Source organism: Lipophrys pholis (genome assembly GCF_963383615.2).
Source record: "Lipophrys pholis genome assembly, chromosome: 21".
Classification (NCBI taxonomy): domain Eukaryota; kingdom Metazoa; phylum Chordata; class Actinopteri; order Blenniiformes; family Blenniidae; genus Lipophrys; species Lipophrys pholis.
The window spans coordinates 8,971,863-8,996,679 of NC_137649.1; the positions used below are offsets into that span (position 1 = coordinate 8,971,863).

Here is a 24,817-nt window from a genome sequence, read left to right on the forward strand (position 1 = left end):
GCACCTGACCTGCTTGACCCAAAGTCTGCTGCAAACAACTCCAAGCCTCGCCTGTCCTTCTCCACAAACACAGTGGTGCTGACCCCTCCAGAGGATGAGTGTGACACCCGGACGACTGTCATGAGGTGGAAAACTGTGTCGGCCATCTTCTTCCTGGTGGTGCTGTACCTCATCATTGGGGCAACGGTGTTCAAAGCACTGGAGCAGCCTTACGAGAGCAACCAGAAACTGGCTATTCTGACTCAGAAACTGGAATTCTTGGCCATGCATGCCTGCGTAAACTCATCTGAGCTGGAGGATCTGGTCAAGGTAAGTTCAAAGCTTCAAAGTCATATTAATAAATCAAAATACAGTGGAAAAACTGTTTCATTGTTTTCAATACATGGTATGATTTTAAAAGCCTCAGTTAAACAATAGCACTCTGAAATCAGAAAATACTTTCTTGCATCACTCTAAAAGGATACCACTGTAAATGGCATACAAGTACTTCATCTTTCTTGTACAGCTTCACAAGGCTTGTGGATTTTTGACCCACTTGTCAAAATGTTCCTTGATGGAAACAAGCTCAAAGTACTTCTGTAATGACAATAAATCAATGCGTTATTAAGCCATTCATTCATTTTTGACTGCTGAAAATGTCACCAATAATATATGCACTGTGAATATCAATACTGAGTGAGCAGTCTTCAAAAAGAGACACCCACTGAACTCACGATGCTTTTTTTTCTTTTTTTTTAATGGATTAGTTGATTTTCACACCGAACTTGTCAGGTTTGATTAAAAGCTGCTTCTCTTGGGGAATCTGGCTGGCATATTGCACTTGTGGACGATGATTACTTCTTCAATGGGAGAGAGCTGAAAGGTCTGTAAATCTCTGGGGATAAGTGATTTGTCTGACACTGCTAACGTTGGCCCACGCTGCAGTTTCCTCGAGTTGGTCACGGAGAGTGGAGACACCAATGTGACCGGGCCCATAGTTACACAGCAGTGATGTTAAAACAGAAAATACATACAGTAGGTATAGAGTATAAGCTAATTATGTGGTGTATGCGCAATGTGCGACATAACCCGTACAAAACATATCATTTGCTGTCATTTTATCTGTGCATCAGTTCATACTTTAGGACTGTATATGAGTGTGTGTGTGTGTGGGGGGGGGGGGGGTTGTGTCTACGTTTGCCCTGTTAATTGCCCTGTGATGTTCACCTGCCAAGGGGAACATATGGAACGGATCTGCGTCACTATATGCGATATGTACAGGGCAGTAAATACTGTTTTGCGTGTGTTTTTCTATATGTGCCACAAAACGCAGCTAATTGTGGATCAGCGTGCAGTTTTAACCATGTGGTCTAACAGCACAGGAGAAATAATGTTAATCCCAGCACTTAGAAATCATGAATGGATAAAATGATTATACATATAAAGAGGAAACATTCATTTCAGTCATTTGCAGAGTGCACATAAAACACCTTTCTTAAGGAGAACAGTGTTACTTTATAAGTCATTGCCAGCAATTGGATAGTATAGAATATCAATTACATTGAATTATCCCTGTATGCTATACAGGAGTCTGTGTCTGGAGAAAGAAAAATAGTATAATGAGCCTCACCAATCTAAAAGCACATATCAGGTGAACAGGGTGCAAGAAAAACCTCATTTGTATCTTGTCTGAGTGTGCACTTGAATAAGGTTGTAAAAATACAACTAATTAATTGTTAAAATCACATCTGTAAAGAAGTATTGTTTCGTGGCACAATGTGGGTTTTTTTTTCACATCAAGATCATCACGAGGGAGGATTTCTAGAAGCAGAGCCACATTTCACTATATGTCCTATGACAGAGAACAGTGACGTAAATTAAATCTCACAATAAAATATGCCTAAGAGCTTAACTTTATTGGCATAATAGCATCCAAATTACACATTTTTCCCCCACAGCTGCATCTTTTGAATCTTTCAAAACAAGTTTTTCCGGTGCAAACTATATCTTGAATATAAATATTTTACCTTCAAATTGATATATTTAACCATACATTTGTTTAATCAGTCATGACGACAGTGTGGAATCTTCCCACTGGTGAAGCTCTCTAAAGTGGGGCAAAACGTGTAAAAAGTGTAAACCAAACTGAGGAGCAATGGTTTCCTCATAAACCCATATTTTTATTAAGATTACGTCAATATACAACATATTAGATGTTGACTATCAGACATTTGTCAGTGTCATGAGAACACATCTAAACAGCTTTGATATGGCCATGTTTAATATTGTGTAGCATCCCTTAATACTATAACAGTCTGTAAACATCTGGAGAGTGAGGAGAGGATTTGCTAGAGTTTAGGGAGAGGAACATTGGCCCATTTTTTCCTGATGCAGGATTGAAGCTTACCAGTGCTCGGCCTCCTCTGGAAGAGATTGTGTGTGACGATGTTTAAAACGCTGCATGAGAAGTGTAAACGCCGTCTCACTGACGTACAAAAGGTATTACCTGGAAGTTATGGTTTCTTGATGGAGACGGAATTGTTTTATAAAATGCACTGTGGTTGCCGTTCTGACACCACAAGAGCTTTAAGTTGCTGCTGTGATTTGTAGAACGTTTACCATATTTGCTGATTTTCATTGACTTACTGGATATATGTTAGAGCGTCCATGCGATGGTTTTGGGTATAGAATTACTCCTGCTCTCTCTGCCTGAGAGCAATTGTGAGCATCCATTACAGCCTGTTATTGGATTTTCTGCAGATGTTATGGATGGTTTTGTTGTTATGCACTGTAGATGACAGGATCTTTAAAATCCTTACTCTTTACAATCTGATGAATAATTACATCTGAGCGTCCTCCCACTATTGTGAGCTTATATGAATTTATCTATTTATTTATGTGAGGTTTGTCTTGAAAAAGCTGAGCTTGTGTTTAAAACCAATGAGCATGTTTGCTGTGATTGGATTATAGATCACCTGAGACCACCAATCTCTCAAATTGACTTGTCAGAGTGAAACGTGAGATTGTGGACAAAGGGAATCAGCAGCCTCATGAATATCAACCTGTTTCCCGGTTACATAACCTTGAACGTTCCAGCACAGGTTTTCAACTGGAAGAACAAAACCTCCTTTGCTTGTAACGGTGGATTGACTCTTGAGATGAATTGTTGCTGCTTTTGCCTTTTTGCAGTGTATTGCATTTATATTGCATTTATTCTAGGACCTCATTGACGTCTTTCCTGAAGAAATGAACTATTTGCTTGGAAGTCTGAGCTTAACGGAACGGGATTGAAGCGAGGTTAAGACTATTTAAAGTGCCTAACTTCTTCTCAATGTGTCTCCATGTATTGATGGTTGTAGAGCTTCAGGAGAAAAGTATTTAGGTAAATTCCATTTCCCGGCTTTTCCTTTATTTAGTTTCTGATAAACAATCACGACACAAGGCATAGAGAAATAAGTGGTGAGTAAAACTCTTTGTTTTTTAGAAACGGACATGTTTAATTCTTTGCAGTAGTACAAATTCAAATGATGAAAGGGGCTTTACTATACTGTATAAAACACCTCACATATTACAAATTGTATTATTTGTTTTTTGCCAATAGAGCTGCTATGTGGCACAACGTCATCCAAGTAGATTTGATTTAATAAAATTTTCCAATATGTGGAAAAGCACGATTAAATCAGAGTAATCAATCAATTAAGACTGTTGTTTACTTCTATGTCGACTTGTACAATGAAGATTTTGACTCGATTCAAGTTGTAAAAACATTAATTAAATGTCTTATGTGAAAGACTTCATCGGTTTATATCGCGGTCCAGTTCTTGATACGATCTGATCCAACATGACCTGAATGACACGCGTGTTGTTTACCTTCGCCTACAACTGGTCACCTGAACTGTGTGACCCTTTTTCTATTATGCAAACCCTTTATTAGGTTTCCTCTCCCAGGAAAGCCGACAGACCTTTCCACTGACCCAAGTATTCATTACTCGAGCGTTTTACGTCTTGGTCGAAAAACATCAAAACAAATTGGGAAATTAACTAAATCGATTTCATAACCTGAGCTGAGGAAACCTTGGCTCTTTTCCTCTGGGAGACATTTAAAGGCACGAGTTTGCCTTTAAGACCATCAGGCTAATTGAGAAAAGCAGTTTCTACAGTGTTGACTAGACATAAATCTTTCTTTCTTTTTTTTTTTGTGGTTCTTACTCGACTACAGCGCAACGTCAACCGTCAGAGACGAGGTCAATGAGTTCAGCAGCGTTGCTCTCGTGATGATTTATTGATACACGGCATCAACACATGTGTCCCCCTCTCACTTTGACTTAATTATATATACAAACACACGCAGGCCCGTTTGCAGGCGCCCATTGATCAAAAGCCAGTCAGCAGAGGCTTGAAGAGAGAGATGTGCTTTCAAAGGGATCAATTAAATAAGTGAGCAACGTTAGAAAGCCCCGACGGTTCAATCTCTCCTGACCGGTTTGCTCAGCTTCAGAGACAGCCCACGTGGATTTCACATCATCCTATCTTATATTGTGTTAGCTGGCTTCTAAGTGAGTGCCACAGCGGTGAATCATTGTGCCTATTTGGACGAGATTCAAAGGATCTGACTGAGCCGAGTCCGGCTGATTGTGTGATTTCCTAAATTATGTTTTTAAGCGGCACAGTGGATGAAGGGCTTTATCTTTGAATCGACCCATTTGTTTTATTAGGGAAGTCATCAGGCACAGAGCAAATGAAAACACCGCACTGTCGATGGACTTATTAGCTGAATACTTCTTCAGCCCATGTGCTATTAAATCTGCTCTGTCTCTGCTGGTTCTCTTAAAAACAAAATAGAGTCAAGCCTTTTCCTCTGTCAGTTTAACTTACACAGTTAAATAATTCATTGTATTGTTTCCTTTATAAAAAGAAATAGTGGTATTTTTTTTTTTAATATCTGACCTCTCGAGCTCATTGACAATGTGTTTCTCCAGTTTGATGCTCAAAAAAGACAATAAACGCATAAAAGGAAACAGCAGAGGACCCAAAATATTATTGTTTCAGTCCTTGAAGCCAAAATAAAAGACGGTATAAAATGCCTCAGAGTTCTCCAACGCACAGTTTGAGTGCAAATGTTTGATTTGCCTTATCTTGTTTGACTTGAGAGCATTTCGGTGTAAGTTTTGCATCTTCATCCTGTTTTATTTGACTAAAAACACGGATTTAAGGTCAATTTGTGATTCTAAATTGTAATATAGGAATTTGTGTTTGCCCCGTGAGAGAACCGTGTGAGGTTCAAGGGTTTGACTAAAACACCGAGCGACAAAATGACTTGAATGCTTGAACTGTGACAACATTCACAATACAAACAAAAGGAGCTTTAATACAGGAATGAATGAAATTAGGTTCCCATCAGGCCACAAATCGATGCTTTGTGGCGACAACGTCAAAACACGTCTAAGATCTATGTGAGGGGTAAACAAAAGCTTTAGGGGGATTTCTCTCCAAACACATGAATGCCAGAAGGGCGAGGGCTCCGTTCATGTCTTGTAAGTTTCTGTTTCGATGGCGCACGCTTATGACATTTCATTCTTGCGCAATCGCATCAATTCTTGTACATCGTAGGCCACAAGTCAGCTTGAGTTTTCATTGTGCAATCTGCACACAGCAAACTTCATGTTGTGGCCCAAAAGCTTATTTGATTCGAGTTGTACGGTGTGGCTCGCTGTGAGCGTATGAGATTGTTGAAATCGTATTAGACACAACAGGAAATGAGAAGACCGGGATCATGAGGAACGGATCACAATGTGAACACAAACGATTAAATGTTTGAAAGTTGAAAGAAGGTTGTAACATGTTGGATATTCAAAACTTGTGTATATTTACAGCTCAAATAGATTAGAGAAGCTGTTAGACCTTTTTCTGCTAAATGTTGACAGTAAATGTCATTGTTGAGAAATATGCTGTCTCAGCATTTCAGCGAAGGTTTTATGAAACCTTCAATTTCCTCACATGGGACAAATGTCTTGACCTGCCTTTGATTCTCCGTTTATTGGCCTCTCCTGTCATGTTAACGCTTCACTCATTAACACTTCTTGACCCCTTCATTACAACTCCAGGAATCCTTCATTGCTTCTTTTACCTTTACAAATTGGACCTTTTTCTGCCTTATCACACAAATCAGAGTAGTCAGATGAGTCGTCTTTAATGTTTCTTGATGATGATGATGAACTGCAGACGACTTCTCTGTTGAAATCTCAACATCACCGTTGAGCTATGTATTACTGCTCTGTTCTTATTAAATAGCCTTACCTTCACTGTGATACGCCACACAAGAATATCTTCTGGTTCCAATGAATGAGTAGGAAAAAAAAATAATAATCCCACACACGCAGGGGGATAAAGGCTTATGTACAGTGGAGTAAAGCAATTGCCATTTTTTATAACCATCTGCTCCATAGCAGGGCCATTTGTTCCCTTGACGTTCCAAGGTTTTCTATTTCATTTGTCTCGGTAATGATGCCGTGGAGATGTTGAGACTCCACTTGGTCCTTAAAGCCTTTTTGTCTCCCTGCAGTAAATTGTAGTGTTGCACTGTATAAGCAAGGGGTCTGTTTTTATTTTTATTTTTTAAGATCCTGGGATATTCATCGTGTTCTGCCTTCAGAGGAAATTGACTTTTGTCTTCTTTATTGTTTTGTAAGCAAGTCCGTTTTCGCTCTTCGACCGCAGCATATACTGTACTATTTGCAAGTATTAAAGGGAACAACTTTGCAACTCGGCATCTGGGGATATTGATTGGTTATATATTGCCATTTTTTTGTATTCTACTCTACAGCAGTATCATGAGGTCACAGTGGAGATATGGAATGCAGAAAGCGCATTATTCTTGTAACTGTATGGGTTTTGCAATGACTAATTAAGCACGGGCTGTGGCAGGGGTGTCACACCCAAACTCACCATCTGGGCTTGTTTTCTAAAGCTTTTTAGACGGAGGCAGTCAGCAGCACAGCAATGGTGAATAGATTTGATTTTGACTGAGAATATTTTCATCCTACACATTTGATGTGACTGATCACGCATCAATTTTAAAGCAGATTGTGTTTGGTAAGTGTAATAAGTGCATTATGCTCAGCCAGCTTCATTAATGTATTAATGTCTATGGTGCACATGACCTTTGTCTGTCTATCCTCGGTTCTGAGTGGGGAAAATTTCAGCGTCATGCATTTCACTGAGATGACAGACATTCCACATTGTTGTTATAATTATTTTCTTTTTCTGCTAATTGGTTTTGGTTGGATGTGTCCATCTTTTGTCTTATTCCCCAAGAACCTTGATGCACGCCACTAGTTTTCTGCTGCTTGCCAGCTCATGTCGAGCCACACTCCCACTGAGGGATGCAGCATGATGTGCTCGTTTTTTTACGTGTTTATTTTTCTAAATTTCTCCTTCAGCAAGTGGTTTCTGCCGTTCGAGGAGGTGTGAACCCATCAGGAAATCTATCCAACCAGACCAGCCTCTGGGACCTCAGCTCCTCCTTTTTCTTTGCTGGGACTGTTATCACTACCATTGGTAAGGAGAATTCTTTTTGTTTTTTACTGGATTGTTAAAATGTTTGACAATCATTAGTGAGACATTTTGTTTGGATTTCAGATTATTCCAAATAATATTTAAGATACTAAGATTTATGAAAAAGGAAATTGGCAGTAGTAAAGACACATGTCTTCTTAGCTTCATTTAATATTTCCAAGATCCTTTTTTAAGCAAATGATTTGCTTTGAACGGCTGATACCCTGTGGCTCTTCAATATGTTTGTGTTTGTGTATATATCTTGGCAAATAGAAGACTTTGCACTGTGGGATTTCCTTCTGATAGTGAGTAATGTTGACTCAGTTTTTAATCCCTCATGTCTTGTGATACACTGAAGAGTAATACTGAGTCAATCTACCATTAGATGACTACGATTCTCCATTCACAATTTTTTTGTGCTTAATTTGTTTACAAATGTCTGTGTTTGCATTGTTATGGCGTAAGTGCTGTGAGTTGTTAATATTATAAGAGGGGTCTCAAAACTCTGATCTTGTGTGAGCAAAATTTACATAATAAAATAGCTGGAGAGCCTCTCAATTTAGTAATTCTATTCACGTTTAATTTCCATCACGAACAAGTGAATATGCTTATGTTAACAATTTGAGCATTTCAAACATTGTTAAGTGAAGAAAAGGAAAGGTGACAGCGCAGAGAAATAAAAGAGACAATTCAAAATGAAGCATGGTTTTGTTTGGTGGAGTTTTGATTCTGCTGCTGAAGCCTGTCATATCTTTTGTGCTCGCATCGTGTAAACGGCACATAATTGCCGTGTTGCCCGTTGGCAATCGATTTCTCCAGATTAGTACAAAATGTTCTGCGGCTTTGTGTTGCTACACAAACAAATCTTGTTGCGGAGAAGCTGGGCTTGTTGCTAACACCCAGCCGGAGATTGTGGCGTTGAGATGACCTGACTGTCGTGGCGATTGCGAGGGCAACCCCTGACGTGTGGCGAACGTGCATCCGGGGGAAAGATTAACATGACGTCTGCGGGAAGATAATGAGACATCAGCGCGATCCCGATCTGAGGAAGCGGTGAAGTGTTGTGAAGAGTGCTTACAAGGGAGCAGAGGTGGCCTCTTCAGAGTGGATGCTGCTTTCGCTGTCCTTGCAGTTACAGCTGTCCTCGATCGATCCGTTTAGTCAATAGATATTTCTGCATAAGACACAAAGAAGTCTCTCGGGGCTTCTTCCACTGCCTCCAGTCGTGATTCCACATTTCCTATGAGCTGTTGTGTTGCTTGGTCTCAGTGCCCAGTCTATTAAGAACACAATGAATGGTTGTGAGGGAAAACAACTCTATCAGATACAGTTCGCACCCACTGCCACCCTTGGATTTTGCATACGGTTACGCCTTTGGCTTTGTTTATATCAGCCGGAGGTGGTTGAGCATTAATTCATATCCACAGATTGATTCGTCTGCGTGGAAGTCTTTAATTGGATGTGCATTACTGAAGCAAAGCAACCATAGACCCCCCCCTGGCTTTCTTCCATAGTCTTCATCAAGGAAATGAGCTGAAGAGACTTTGTAGTGTCTGTTTTCTCTGCCGCCTCCTTCCTTCCCTCTCTCCTGGGAGTTAAAAGAAGTGCAGTAATAATTAGTGTCACGCTGTTCTCCTGCAATGTGATAGCTTTGTTGAGTCTCTGCTACTAACACACACAGGCACTTGGTAAAAAATCCCCAGAAACAGGTCACTTCACTGGTCTCTCAGAGAAAATACCATCTATTGTTCCTTCCTACAACTGTGTTTTGTTATAGGATCATTCGATTCGACGGCTCACGCGGGGAATTCTTTCGTTTTTATGCGGGAGACTAGTATTGAAATCCCAGTCGTCGCAGGCAGTGTATCTGTGAAAACTACGTGCAAGTTGCAATAATTTGCTGTGGCAACATTTGTGAAAAAGGAGCAGCTGAATAGACTACAATCCTCATTACTCACAACTACAAATAAAAAAGAATGCCGCAGTTGTAATTTAACACGTACGTGTAATACTCTCAACTCCTTTGCATTTGCATCTGGCATTAAGATAGAGTTGTTCCAAGTTATAATTATCAATAATTGAGTTTAATTCAGAAAGACAATAATTAAGTACCACGTCACATTGTGTTTGTTGTGCAGGGTCACCCAGAGGTGTTTAGAAACTAATCAGCATGCTGTTTCCCATTAAACTAATCAGGAACTCACGGTGACTCGATAGACTCTTTTCTTAAGTTCAGATGTATGCCTCGGAAGTTATTCGAAGACGCCCTGCAGCTCCTATCCTGAGACAGATGACTGCATTAATAGAGTTCATTATCCGGACGTCTCCTGAAATCTTAAACAAGGAAGCAGGTAGTGCATGTTCTTGGAGTCAGAGCTTTGTAAAGCAAACTTCACTTCACTGGAAATTTTGGGGAACAGGATGTGGACTTTTTTGACTCTTTGAAATGTGTCTGAACTTAATAAGTGGTCCAAATAATCATGTTGTTATAATGGTCAGATTGCAAAAGACTCACTTTAAAGGTATGGCATGAACCGGTGCTTTAAGTGGGCCGCTGTGCACCGGTACGCAGTACTGGCACTTTCCAATTTTACCCCCCTTTTTTTTAAAAGTATTTATGTTCTCTTCTTTGCCCCGCATATGCAATAAGCAATATAAAAAAAATATATATTTTGAAAAAAATAGCATAACATATTTTGACCGTGGCGTCAGATGCCACCAGCACTACAAGCCCCGCCTCCTCCTCGCTAAGAGCCAGGCAGCCTGCTGTGGACAAACAGGAGAGCTCAGTTCGCTTTTGTCCCCAAATTCAACGACTTTAATGTTGTTGTGGGGAGTTAAAGAGCTGCTAAATAAGTTCCTAACCAGGTAGACAGCTTTGCAAAATGATGCGCAGTGAACCGTGCATTAAGACGACAGGTACTTCATGGTGTGTTCAAACACCTCAGTTCCTTTTTTTAAAATATTCATTTGTTGAAATACATACAACATGTCAATATTGTCATGTTTTTTTACTACATATTATTGTTCTACATGCCCCCAGGTGCCTCTGTGTCAATTATCAAGTGGATTCACTGCAGCATTTATTCACAATTACACAATACATAGTGTATGTATTAGGTGGACTCAGCGGTACCTGGGGGGATGTAAAACAAGACTCTGGTGGTGTTTGCTGAAAATAATGAGATTTTTTCTTCTCTGAAATTCTTAAGCTCTGCTCGTACAGCATAATATGTATTAGGTGTGATTTAAATGTGTAATTGTGAAAAAAAATGCTAACGTGAACCTACTCGCAGAACCAGAATATGGCTCAGTTTACTGAAAACAATTAGATTTTTAAGATTTTATTTTTTTTTACAATTTAAAAAACTGCCTGGTGGCATGTAGAACAATAATATGTAGTAAACGAGCAAGACAGTAATGTGTATTTGTGTGGATTTCAACAGATGAATATAAGGACAAAAAAGGAACTGAGGTGTTCTTGAACGCACCAGGAAGCTCTGGTCAGCTTTACTGTACTAAGAGATGTAGAAGGAAATCTTGTTCAAAAGGAACCCTCCAGCATCAGATGGTGAATAGTGATAAAGATGTAGTTGGACAGGTTATTTATTCACAAGAGAATTTGCTTAACATTTCTTAATAATTGTTGTGATAATCGAACAAATAAATAACCATTGTCACACGTACATCTTTGAATTAATTTGGATTGAGAAACGTTAATTATGTTTTCGGGGAGAGATTTGGACTAACAAAATTGTGATTATCTCTGCATTAATATGAATAAGATGATGGTTTGTTTTTAGTCAGTCAGTGTCAACTTGTGTGTTTGTTCTACATGCTCAATGTTTGTATTTACAATATTTCCCTAATCCCTCCTCAGATAAGCCATGAAAGATCTCTAATCCAAAGAGCAGCTCCTAATTCCATTGTAGTAGTATATGCCCTTTTGTTTAATTGGAGCACCTGCCCCTTCAAAGGTCTCTGCACGTCCCTGCCAATCGTCCTCCTCAGAGGAAAGTCCTTCTCATCAGAATCACAATCAGCAAATACTTTATCAACATGTAGTTTTGCTGTAATCCCTCATCTCACTCTCAATCTTTCCTTTGATTTTTTGGGGTGGAATTTTTAAAAAAATCTGTTAATATTTAAATAAATATGTGTGCCTGTAATGTTTTTGTTGTTGTTGTTGTTTTTAAACTCACACAGCTATAATAAGGCAGTAGGTGGTTCCACACACTGCACAAGGTGCCCTTATTTTCCACTGAGCACCTGCCGCCCACAATGTCTGCGCACGCCACTGAATATTGAGGTTTTGTCCCATATTTGTATGACAGACTGACAGCATGTCATTAAGGGGAGTACCGGCGCTTATTTTTTTTCCACTTAAAGCACGGGCAGGAATGGTAAGTGGAGTTCACAGCGATGTCTCAAAGTGCTTCACACTGTTAGTTACACACTCTAAAGGTGTTCAACCTCCACTGGGAGCACTTTGGTATTTTGCTCAAGGACATTGCAACAGCGAGGAGATCAAACTACCAATACTGGGTGTAGAAGATTGGCATTCGCCACTCAAAATGAGACAAACAAAGTCTTTAAACAACCCATACGTATCTATTTTCTAATGTTCCTATCATGTCAGTGTCGCTGCCATATCGCCTGGTCAGTACCTGGACGGGGGACTGTGAGGGAACACCAGGAAGCCTGGGTGAACGCAGAGTGAGAGTGAGTGGTTGGTGGTGGTTGGAGGGAGCCTCACTTTCGTCAGTCTGCTCCAGGGCAGCTGTGGCTACATACGCAGCTTGCCACCATCGAGTATGGAATGAATGAATAATACAATGTAAAGCGTCTTTGAGTGTCCTGAAAAGCTCTATATGAAACCTGTGCATCATGAGGGAACTTCTGTTTGAACTCTCTCACGGCTTCACCTCAACTACAAAAGTCTGAACATGCGTGTGTAAAGTGACTTTACAAATTGTGTCTTCCTGGAGCTCATACTGAACTCAAATAGTAGAAAATGTCAGAACTGTAATTTCAAATTATGCAAAAGCAGTTTGAACTTGGTAAGATTAACAAAGTTGCCGCCTTTGAAAGTGCTTACATTCCACCCCCTCATAATGAACGTGAAGGTGCGTGTATCCTCAAACTCCTGGAGCGTATTATTAAATATCTCTTGTCTTACTTTTTCCATGATACATTGACACAACGTAGGATTCAGTCTTACTCTTTTTGAACACAATATATAAAACGAACATGAAGACAAACTGGAGTTAAAGACGCTCGTGATGCATCCTTTTTAGACACGTTTTCTTTTGCTCAAACACAAAGCTTGTTATTACCTGATCAATCGCTCAAAATGCCAAACCCAATATCTCTCCTAATGTCTCTCGCCTCGCAAACTTGATCTTTACAACAAAAGGCCATTTATCACTGCAGTGATAGTTAACTATGTGTTACTCTGTTGTCATACATTTGTTTGGAGGCCAGCCTCAAGAAAACAGCGACCGTGTGCAAAATGTGTTCACTTATATAATTGAAATATGAATTGAAAAGCATACAGCGTATCGCCGCCGGTGATGATTGGACAGCCCCAATGTTTACATTTATCAAAAAGTTTTGCAAACAAAATCTTATATTATCTAAATACAGATACTAAAAACTCGCGCAAAAAGCTGTTGTCCAGTGTCCTCATCCTATTCCTCACACGCGGCCTTCATGGCTTTGCTCCAACTCTCATCACTCTCTGCCTGATTCTCCCTCAGCAAGACATCCTGGCAGCCATCCAAAGCATTTCCGATGATGTGAATGGCTTGTTAATAGCATCGTGCAGCACCTGTAGCTGGCTTGTCCTCCCCCCAAGAAAGAGCAACAAGTTCAGTGCACACGCCTGACAGTAGACCGGCTCAGTCAGATGTCGCATCCTGCAAGTTGCTCTTGTTTCTGATGCCAGTGTGTCGTGGCGTAGAACTACATGACCCCACTGTTTCAGACGGAATACGGGCTGTTTGCATGAAAATGTGGCAGACATGAGCGTGCATGTCCTCACAGTGTTTTGCACGAATGCTCCTGTCTGTGCGACACCATTTGCAATAACACAAAGCGCTCCGTGCTGCCAGTGTGTTCTCAGCAGTAAACTCTGGCATCGCACATGGCACAGCAGTACCAAGACAGACATGGCACGGCAAGCTTCCCTCCTCTAATTTATGCATGAAAACAAAGACCATGCCTACACATTGTTCATAGTGAATCTACAAAGCAGAAACAAAAATCAAAGGTGTATCTTTTCAGGGAAAAACCGCAATGTTATATTTAATATTTGATAATATATTTATTTGAATGAAAGAAATTCACTTTACAGCTACAATAAAAATGTCAAATCTTTGAAAGTTTCAACTGGTACATTTTTCTGTGCGTGTCATCCTTCTCTCAGGGTTTGGGAACATCTCTCCTCACACAGAAGGAGGACGGATCTTCTGCATAATCTACGCTCTGCTGGGGATTCCCCTGTTTGGATTCCTGCTCGCTGGTGTCGGGGACCAACTGGGGACTATTTTCGGAAAGGGCATCGCCAAAGTAGAGAAGATGATTGTGGTGAGCGTCACTTGCTTTCATATGACAACAAGGGGATAAGATATGAATAAAGGAGGAGTGCAGCTTGTGGCGGATGCAAACAAATACACAAAACCATAAGTGACCGAGCCGAGGAGCGAAAGACGACACGGAGGTCAAACGGAGCAAAAAGGAACATCAGTCTTTAAAGTTGATAAACAGACACATTTTATGGTGGAGTCGTTCTGGCAGTGGACAGCGAGTTATATCACTGTAGCTGTAATGCTAACCACTGCACCAGAAGATTGCAGTTATAAGTAAAAGATTAGTTTTTGCCTCAGACCTCTGTGCGCGTGTGCCTGCTGTATTTCTGTTGCCATGTGAACAGACTCCAGGACTTCGATCTAAAATAGTGTCTTTCAATACTGAAGTCAAACTCAGAAAATGACAGATACTTAACAGAACTGTTACAACATTTTCACTGCTTTTTGCTCTGTAGGATTCATTTCTTTTTTTTCTCTCAAATAATTAAATAGCACACACACAGATGGGGAGCTGTAATTACGGAACGCTCATCTAACACACTGCAAGCATGGCTGCAAGTCACACATTGACTTCTCACATGTGCGAGCCGTTATACACACTCTCACAATCATGTAGGACTGGGCTGCAGGGAATAATAATAGACCATAAAGGTCAGGGTCAGTGATCAAAATCTGTATCTGTAAACACCTGCTCCATGCAGGTATGGAGGGATTGTGCAACACCAACAAACACACTTGCCGTGCCAGTCAATTGTAAATATCTGTACATTTTTAAAGAGTTAAAATAGGAAGAGGTGACTTTGTGACACTGTAACATGAATGAAACAAAAGGAGATAAATGGGATAAGATAAGCTTGAAGTATTTATAAACATTATTAATATCTCTGTGCACACAAATTAAGGCCAAAGCTTGTAGTTTGAATTCAGGGAGCTGCAATATTTTTTGCCCAGTACACCCCTCTCTTACAAAAAAGCCTCAAAAAAACATTTAACTTCAAAAGTGCAGGTAAATTATAGTATATCCCAAAAATGCAGATATGAAAAAAAAAAGGATGACAAGATGAGATGGCAAACATTGTATCTGTATTCTTAACTAAAACAGCACAGAACAAACACTTTATAGACATTTAGCTATTGTTTGCTACACATTCAACATTAATTGTATGCAATAAAAGATATGTAGCAGATGATATATAATTACGAGACCTATTTTAGTTAACAGATTATTGAAGCATTTTATTATTAGTGTGACTCCGCCGTCGCCTCCACACGAGTGTTCTGTGTGCAGATTGCGGACCGTGTTCCAGTCTGCAATGTTTTGCTTTACTGCTGCAAAGATTTGAAGCAACATGTTCATTAATAATATCATTCATTGGTCATATTATTAAACCTATCACAAATAAGAAGAGAAAGGCTCAAACTATGACAAAGGATGAACTTAAATCGCCTGAAAATGCTGAAGAACCAAATCAGCCTCGTCGTTCCCTTTAAATTTTGCAAAAAATGCTCAGTATTCCGCTTGCTTTGTTTTCAAGCGCTCACAGCAGATGTGTTCGAACTGTGTTTTACTGTACCGAACTCCTCAGCTTGGCAAAGAGCCACAAGGACGTAAGACATCACAGGCACGGCGATCTGAGGGCTTGTGTGCTCTTTATACTTCCTCTCAGAGGCACTGCGCTTTGGGCTTACATAACTGGAAAGAAAAAGGGCATGGTACACAGGGAACCAGCAGAAAGCAGACACCTCAAGTGGAAAAGGCTGAAAACAGGAGTATGTAGAATATTCTGTATCAGTGATGGACAAGAGGAACCGGAGGGCTTTATGTCTGCTTGAACGTCACATACTTACAGCCGACTGAGCTGTGAGCGTGATGAATCAATCAGGATGTCTGCTCCAATGACTGCACGGAGGATATTTGGTGAATAATCCATGTTACAGCATGTACGACTCATGGCGAGTGCCAGCTCGTCAGGGCCTGGGTGGGCGTACCATCTGACGGTGAACGTTCTGCCACATGAAGTCCGACGCTTGACATATGAGATGTTAGAAAACATTGAATGTATTCCTAGAAGAAGGTCGAAGAACGTGACTCATGAAATGAAAGCCTCTAAGGAAATAAGACAGCAGCTTCTTTTTGAGTTCATCCCTACTATAATCTCCCACCAGGGAATTAAACTGATAAATTGTAATATTGGGCACTTACAGTAAAGCTAGAAAGTAATTTTTATTAAAACAAAAGAAATGTCTGCGCTGTGTAATTCAAAAGCTTTAACAATGTTAAACATTTACCTGGTGGCTCACAGCTCGCAAACTGTAATCCCAGTCAGACGTTACCCTTTTATTTCCAATTCCTGGTGCAGAAATGGAAAGTCAGCCAGACGAAGATCCGCGTCATCTCCACGCTGATCTTCATCCTGTTCGGCTGCCTCATCTTTGTCGCCCTGCCGGTGGTCATCTTCAAGCACATCGAAGGCTGGAGCACACTGGAGTCCATCTACTTTGTCGTCATCACCCTCACCACCATCGGCTTTGGAGACTTTGTCGCTGGGGAGAAAGGCGAGTTTCATTTTTATTCCCTTTGTGTTTACTGGATGTGTATCATTCTTAAGTCCGACAACATGTCTGCAGTCAGCACTTTAATAGCTGATTGATTCTTTCTTTAACGTCCATTGGGTTTCTGTTACAGTCTGTGCTCCAATTAATGATACGACTAACGTGTCAATTTAAAATCCCTGCAGTCTGCGTCGCACCATTCAGGAACAGACACTCGTTTAATCAGCAACTCACCAGGGCCTACTAACTTTTGATTATTTAATCATAAATACATTGACACTAGTTTGCACCTCTCAGCTGATATTATTGGAAATAGATAATTATTCTCTTTCATTCTTATGTGCTGTGTAGCGCTAGAATTATTCAGAACTACTGATATTATTTATATCTATAATTTACTCCATCTGTAAAGTTTTTTAACAGGGCAGGGTTTTGGGCATAGTAAACTATTCAGATGCATTTGCGACGTCTGCCATTTATACAGGGAAATACCGGAGGGTAGCAGCTGCATCGGTAGACTGAAACTTCTTCCGAAATAATAGTTTTTCCAGTTTTGTAACTGGCCGTTGTGCTTTGAGTTTCTTGCCACGCTTATATTTTGGCCATTTCTTCATTTATTATTCACTTGCTTGAGTTGGTAGGAAGAGCTACCTGTGAGTGGGGCTCTTATTTTGATGGTTTCATCGCCACACTCGCCGTTGCCTTATTTTTTTTCCATGAACTGACTGTGTATGTATATGTGTGTGTGTGTGTGTGGCAGGTGGTATTAGCTTAATTTGACCTGCTTGGCAGACAACAAGAGAGAAGCAGATGGGACAAATCACAGACACTTAGCTGCGAGATTAAACTTCCCCGAGCAGGGCTAATGATTATAGATTGGATTACACCGCCTGTGCCAGCCTCCAATAGTTACAGTAAACTAATCAGCCTGGACTCCTGTGAGTTAAACTGACGCTGTGATGAGTTTCTATCTAACTGCGCCCAGAAGGACTGGCTGTGCTGCTGCACCCAGCAGATATTTTAGGAACTTATTGGAAGGTGGAGCGCATGACGGGAGTTAATGGGGCACTTTACACCAGGTGTTCTTTGCACGTGGACCAGAGTTATATCATTAACAGCAGGTTGAATAAATCCATACAGTTTATGTAACATCCATCACTTGAGTAACATAACATGATTTTAAAAAAAAGGCCTTTAAAATATAAATAAATATACGTGCAGTAAATTAAGCAGAAATTATAGTTGACAGACACCAGCGAGGCACAAGTGCAACCTGGCAGGGAGAACACATAATGAAATAATACGATCCATCTGCAATTGGACCATCACAACAGATAAGGCCCTGTCCAATAAAGAAGGGCTCTTATAGTTTAACAATAGTAAACAAAAGCTGGTGTCACAAGCTCAAAGATAATGAATGTATGTTAAACCATTATACATATGTAATTTCCATTTCCACCTAACACTCTCACCCTCAATGTCCATATTTACTACATTTTTCTGAAGACAGACTGAAATAGAACTTATAGGACGATATAACTGCAATAAGACCCATTCTATTTTAAGCACTCAATCTCATACAGGACTCTCACACTATTATCACTAAGAACGATAAAGTAAAAGGATATAAGCAGTCTTTTATTTATAACCAACTCACTGTGTTCTTTAGCTGGAAGCTTGGAGAACTCGGAGAATCTGGAATACCTGGACTACTACAAACCTGTGGTGTGGTTTTGGATCCTGGTGGGTCTGGCGTACTTCGCCGCAGTACTCAGCATGATCGGAGACTGGTTCCGGGTTATTTCCAAGAAGACGAAAGAGGAGGTGAGTGGGACTTTATGTTGTGGTTCGTAGAAATAACGACAGTGAGGTGTTCTCTCTCTGAAATGAAATAACAGCACAAAATAGAACGTTAGACAGACTCAAATCCTGCCTTCCTTTTACCAAACACTCACGATTACCTGCATGTGTGTCGTGTACTATATATTTTTGAAAGTTCATTGTCGATCACAGTGTTGTATTTAACACATAACGACTGAAGACTGCATTTACAGTACATGTTAGTCTTCATGAGGGTTTGTGACAATTTTTACTGCAGAGACTGAGAGACATTTCTTCAGCTGTCTCACACGCACTTCTGTTGGCTTGATTTATTCTAAAATACGTTCTGTGTTGTACGTTAACCCTTGTCTTAGAGACTGATCATTTCCTAGATTGTGTTATTTTTCTTCTTTCAAATTCACATCTATCTGCTTCGATATGTTTTGACACCTTCATCGAACATGTCCAACCACATGGCATCACTTATGCTGCATCCAATCACTCCTCTGCAAATGCAAGCAAAACACAAAAGTGATACCATTTCCAGCTTGTTCTCATGTAAACAGGTCTGAAACCCTCATTCAGATACTCCTCATTGTGTGCAATATGTGATATATGCGTGAGTTTGCCATTAAGCAGTCTTTAGGCAGGATCTGTTTTGTGTTGCCTTTAGTTCAACTTATGATTTTACCGTCTCCCACCCTGCAGACAAGATTCCATTTTATTTATCACAGGATTATGAAAGAATAGCATGATATAAAATGCATTCACAGAATTTTCAGAGCTTTGCATTTACATTATTTCAAATCTGAATGGGTTGAAGCAGCGCTGCAGGCTGTCTGGCACTTCACTCCATGAATGCTTTTAACAGACAGTACCCTGCTTAGCATGTGTGCTTTAGCTGACGGCGAACATATATGTTGTTTTTATACTGAAACAAAACCTCCCTGATACCTGCATGTATGTTTACACATGTTTACAGCTGATCCTTTACCTGCAACGTTATCCCACTGCATCAGATAAAGAAAATGTGTTTTCACACGTCTGAAGTGACGAATGTCCTTCCTGACTCTATTCTGTGACACAAAAAAACCAAAACGTTTCGTACAAGAGTAGGAATAGATATTTGGCTTGTTTGTGGAGGTGAGCATAGGCAGGCTCATTAAATTTGTTGAGCGCCACATAACAATGTACATGTGCCCGGCGGACGGTGGTGTTACAGGTTCTGTGTTGCTCCCTGCAGTGGAAATCCTTGCACGGTTATAATTAGGTGTACAGCTGTAGCTGCCGTGATCTCTGAAGAAAATCACTTTACTGAGAGAGACGGTTTGAAGCGTGAAGAGGGGGAGTGAACGAAGCAGGAAGCGAACGTCTGGGAGGAAAGCACAGAGTGTTTCTGCTCTGATGTGGACACGCATGCAGTCAAGAGTCATAAATTTCAATTCGAGTACCTTTCAAGTGCACCTCAGAGCCTAATAAATAAATTAATAAATAGTTAAAGAGACCTGGTGCGTCTCAAAGGTGCGATCAATGATCCCTTCACTTCGGTTCGCTCCCATTTTAAATACCATAAACAAGCACAGTGCTGCTCTCGGATACAGTACACAGTCTAACAAGCTTGTGGCACTGGGTCATTCACCACTGTAACACCAAAAACATCATTTCTTATTCATTGCTTGAGGCTCCTGCACTACACATTTTCAGAAAGACAATCCCAACGGGCTGCTGGGTAAGAATAAGTCAGGTTTTTTTCTATTTAAGAGAAATAGCTACTAAGATTGTGGAAATGATTAAAAATAAAGTCTCGAACTTTACTTTCATTATCATTGGAATATACACTTTTTTGGAAGGCGTTTTATCTCATCAAGAGCCACGAACCCTCTTTCATAAACACTATCCCCACATCTACATTTTTTTAGAATGATGGGCCTTTGCTGAAAATAATTGATGAATAATATGAAGTTCTTTCATGTGTGTCACTAATTAGAGAGCAGGTAAAATATGAGGAGGAAAGCTTGAGGGAAGAGCAGCTAACCAGCGAAGAGATATTAATGGACCTGGCATTTACCGTCACAAGAGTGAACTTGGTTCATTAGCCGGTAGCTGTTGATGCATAGAAGTTCAGGTGTATTAATCTGCTCTGTCTGACAGTGAACACGGTCAAAAACAAAGGTTTCTGTGGACACTTCTGAAGATATTTTGGAGTGCTTCAAGGTACTACACCATTATTTTAGATTCAAAACTGTAAATAATTAATGTCAGTGTCAGACGTGTGCAGCCATGTGTTACATTCACTCCATTACATTCACTTGAGTAAGATTTGAATAAATGGAGTAGTTTAAAACAAACATTGTTTTGGCTTTTATTTGTATAGTATAGTAAAGTATAGTATAATTCTGAATAAAAAAGGGACTTTTACCTTTGAAATAGGTACTATTTTCATAGTAATATTGAAATGTCTCATTTAGAGATTATTTAGAGATAATCACATCATAACAAAGTCACAATAAAGTCACAGGAACTCTTCGTGTTCATTATGTTGCTCACAGATTTACAATAAGCATTACAAATATACACTGAGAAAAATAAAACAGAGGTGAAGAAATCAACAATAAAAATATAGGTTAGTATCTTTACACAAATCGAACTAATATTGAATTGGAAAAAAAACATGTGTTCAAATACAAGACACGGTTTTCTTTTGTGTTAGTTTTTCGGAACATGAATATATAAAGTAATGTGAGCTAATCTGTTTAAATTCATCCACACAACAAGCTTGTTGTTATCTTTACTGTGTTTTATTCAGTATTTCAAAACCCACAAATACTACAATACCCAGAAGCCATCAGCGTTCCCAAGCACCACAGATGTATAGATCGAACATATACATTGCATCCGGAATTAATCACAGCGCTTCACTTTTAATTCATTTTTTTCCTCAAAATTCTACAAACAACACCTCATAATGACAACGTGAGAAAAGTTTTTGGAAGATTTTTGCAAATTTCTTAAAAATAAAAAAAACTTAAGAAATCACACACACATAAGCTTTCACAGCCTTTGTCATGACGCTCTAAGTTGAGCTCAGGTGCTTCCTCTTTCCACTCATCTTCCTTGAAATGTTTCCTCAGCTTAACTGGAGTCAATCAGAGGTAGATTCAGTTGATTGGACATAATTTGGAAAGGTCTCACAGTTGACAGATCGTGTCAGAGCACAAGAAATTAAAGGAATTGTCTGTAGACCACCAAGACAGGATTGTCTCCAGGCACAAATCCGGGGAAGGTTACAGAAAACATTTCTGCTGCTTTGAAGGTCCCAATGAGCTCAGTGGCCTCCATTATCTGCATGTGGAAGAAGTTCGGAACCACCAGGACTTTTTTTAGAGCTCTGGCCGGCCATCTAAATAGAGTGATCAGGGAAGAAGGGCCTTAGTCAGGGAGAATGGAAGAACTCCGATGGTCACTCTATCAGAGTTCCTCTGTGGAGAGAGGAGAACCTTCCAGAAGGACAACCATCTCTGCAGCAATCCACCAATCAGGCCTGGATGGTAGACTGGCCAGACTGAAGCCACTCCTTAGTAAAAGGCACACGGCAGCCCGCCTCGAGTTTCCTGGAGGACTCTCAGACCATGAGAAACAAAATTATCTGGTCTGTTGAGACAAAGACTGAACTCTTTGGTGTGAATGCCAGGCGTCTCACCACCAGGCCAATACCATCCCTACAGTGAAGCATGGTGGTGGTAGCATCATGCTGCGGGGATGTCGTTCAGCGGTAGGAACTGGGAGATGAGTCAGGATGAAAGGAGAAATGATTACAGCAATGCACAGAATGGTCCTGGATGAAAACCTGCTCCAGAGCACTCTGGACCTCAGACTGGAGCGACGGTTGATCTTTCAGCAGGACAATGACCATAAGATGAGATAAGATATCAAAGGAGAGGCTTCAGGACGACTCTGTGAATGTCACTGAGTGGCCCGGAGACTTGAATCCGATCTGAAGAGGTGCTGCAAAGAGGAATGGGTGAAACTGCCCAAAGATAAGCGTGCCAAGCCTGTGGGTTGCCGCCAAAGGTACATCAACAAAGTATTGAGCAGGGGCTGTAAATACTGTACTTGATATTTGTACATTTGCAAAAATCAAAAAAAAAATTTGTCACATTGTCATTATGTGGTGTTGTGTGTCGAGTTTTGAGTGAAAAAAAAAGTATTTAATCTATTTTGGAATCGGGCTGTAACGTAACAAAATGTGAAGAAACTGAAACGCTGTGAATACTTTCCAGATACACTGTACAAAGGGGTGGGGGATATTGCTCTATTACCAGAAGATATTCCAACAATCTGTCAAACGTGTACTTCAGTTTATTCAGACGGTCTAATGATCCTGATGCAGTAAAAACAAGTTCACTTAACTTGGATTTTAATTTTCACGCAAAAATAATTAAGTAAGAAGTTTAAACAAGGAACAATCTTGCCTGATCAAAATAAATAAATTATGCAAAGAAGTTGCCTTTTTTTAAGTAGATCGAGTTGAATATTTTTATCAGCGTAATCTAGGGGGACTATATTTTTATTTCCGGGAAAGAAAATGCTCGGCCTGACTTCAAGACACTTAAATGAAACTCATGTCTTCCTCAAAGATGCTTTCTAATCATAATTTATTCAAAGTGTGCCTCCTCCGTATGGATAGAAAATTCACACAAAAAAAAGCCATCTCACTATAGCCAGACAATCAGCGTTTGCTTTTATATTCCAAGAATCATCTGTCTTCCACGGACAACGGTACAAACATAACTTAAAACCTGATAAGATGTATTATATAACATATAGTTAACGTTAGTGTAAATAATGACAGGACGAGAAGTGCTTAAAATAAATTCCGTTTGGTGAATTTATTTCTCCGACATTGGCGCTTTTAGTCCACCATAGTCACAGGCTGGAGTTTCACCAGGGTTTTTTTTTTTTTAGCTTTCAGGCCGTGTTGTTCTCCAGCTACTACTGAGAAACACACTGACATAGGGGTTTGTTTTTGCACCATGTTTACTCTTTATTGTGAGCAAATTGACAGTCAGTCTCTTGTTCAAGGACGCTTCAGCACATTGAAGGCTGTGATCAAACCATGAACTTCACATTCAAACACATTCAAACCACAGCCCGCCGCTTTGCAAAGTTAATTTTTGGGATGAATTGTGTCTTTATTCTGAATTGATACAATTTTTTTTTTTTGAATTTATTGATAAAAGGCTACCCAACATCCATCCATCCATCCATTTTCTCTCATTTATAAACATAGGATAGACATAGGCACAAAGGAGGTCTTATAGCAGTTTTTTTGCGGCCTGCGGTACAGCCAGCAGAAAGCCGGAGGGGAGCGACTTAAACTCCCCATGAGCAGGAAGAGCAGCATCCATAAGCATACACTGAGCTTTCCTTTTAACTTGTGTATTAAAAATGTCATCAAGACGGTTAAAACCCCACCCCAGCCACTTCAGAGGATTCTTCTGAACTCCCGATGGAGTTCTTTGCCTTGTTGCCAAGGTTACGATACCAGCACATGATGGAAAACGGAAATTATTTATCCAACTCGGAGATGCTGATGTACTCCATCCCTGCTGACTCTGAGCAAAGGTGGCGCTACCACAGGTCAGACGCACTCATGTTCACGCCTACAGGCAATTTACAGTCACCGGTTAGGTTTCTTTTTTTTTTTGAACCCACGCACAATGAGAGTGTACTAACTGGCATGATTTCAAAAATAACACTGCCTGACACAGTATCAGAACATAATTTATTAAATGTGTTTATCACACAACTTTTCTAAAGATACAGTAATAGTGAACAATGAGAGTAATTGCAGCAGTTTGTGGAAAGGGACGTCACAGTTTCCTCTACTGTTGCAGGTCGGGGAGTTTCGTGCACACGCGGCTGAGTGGACGGCAAACGTGTCGGCGGAGTTCAAAGAGACCCGCAGGAGGCTCAGCGTCGACATCTACGACAAGTTTCAGCGTGCCGCGTCCATCAAGCGGAAGCTGTCATCCGAGCTGGGTATCAACGCTTCCATCAACCAGGAAATGACCCCTTGCAAGAGGACGCTGTCAGCCAACCTGTTCGAGGACAGAGAGGCTTCCGCCAACTTGACTCTCTCCCTCAGCCCCGTCCCGGGAGCGCTGGCCAGGAACGGCAGCCTCTACCTGAACGGCCTCAGCCCGGAGTACGCTGACCGGCGGGAGATCGCCATCATCGAAAACCTCAAATGAGGAACCCCGTGGTAAGACCGAGAGAGAACGTCACATCCTTAAAAAGACATGGTCCACTTTGTGTTT

The 24,817-nt window shown here is 40.4% G+C and overlaps 1 protein-coding gene across 3 annotated transcripts; it reads left to right on the plus strand.

Moving 5' to 3' along the window:
- Positions 1-24,751, plus strand: kcnk2b (potassium channel, subfamily K, member 2b; the record flags this gene model as incomplete). Of its 3 annotated transcripts, none has more annotated exons than XM_080490828.1 (6): positions 1-309; positions 7,419-7,536; positions 13,961-14,121; positions 16,484-16,703; positions 18,346-18,500; positions 24,395-24,751. In XM_080490828.1, exons 1-6 carry the CDS (start codon positions 121-123, stop codon positions 24,749-24,751), a joined length of 1,200 nt encoding a protein of 399 aa, XP_080346954.1. In that variant the 5' UTR covers positions 1-120. The 3 variants fall into 3 exon arrangements, with proteins under 3 accessions (XP_080346954.1, XP_080346956.1, XP_080346955.1); XM_080490830.1 differs by having other exon boundaries at positions 16,484-16,683; positions 18,353-18,500; XM_080490829.1 differs by having other exon boundaries at positions 16,484-16,679.
- Positions 24,752-24,817: the final 66 nt, after the last annotated feature.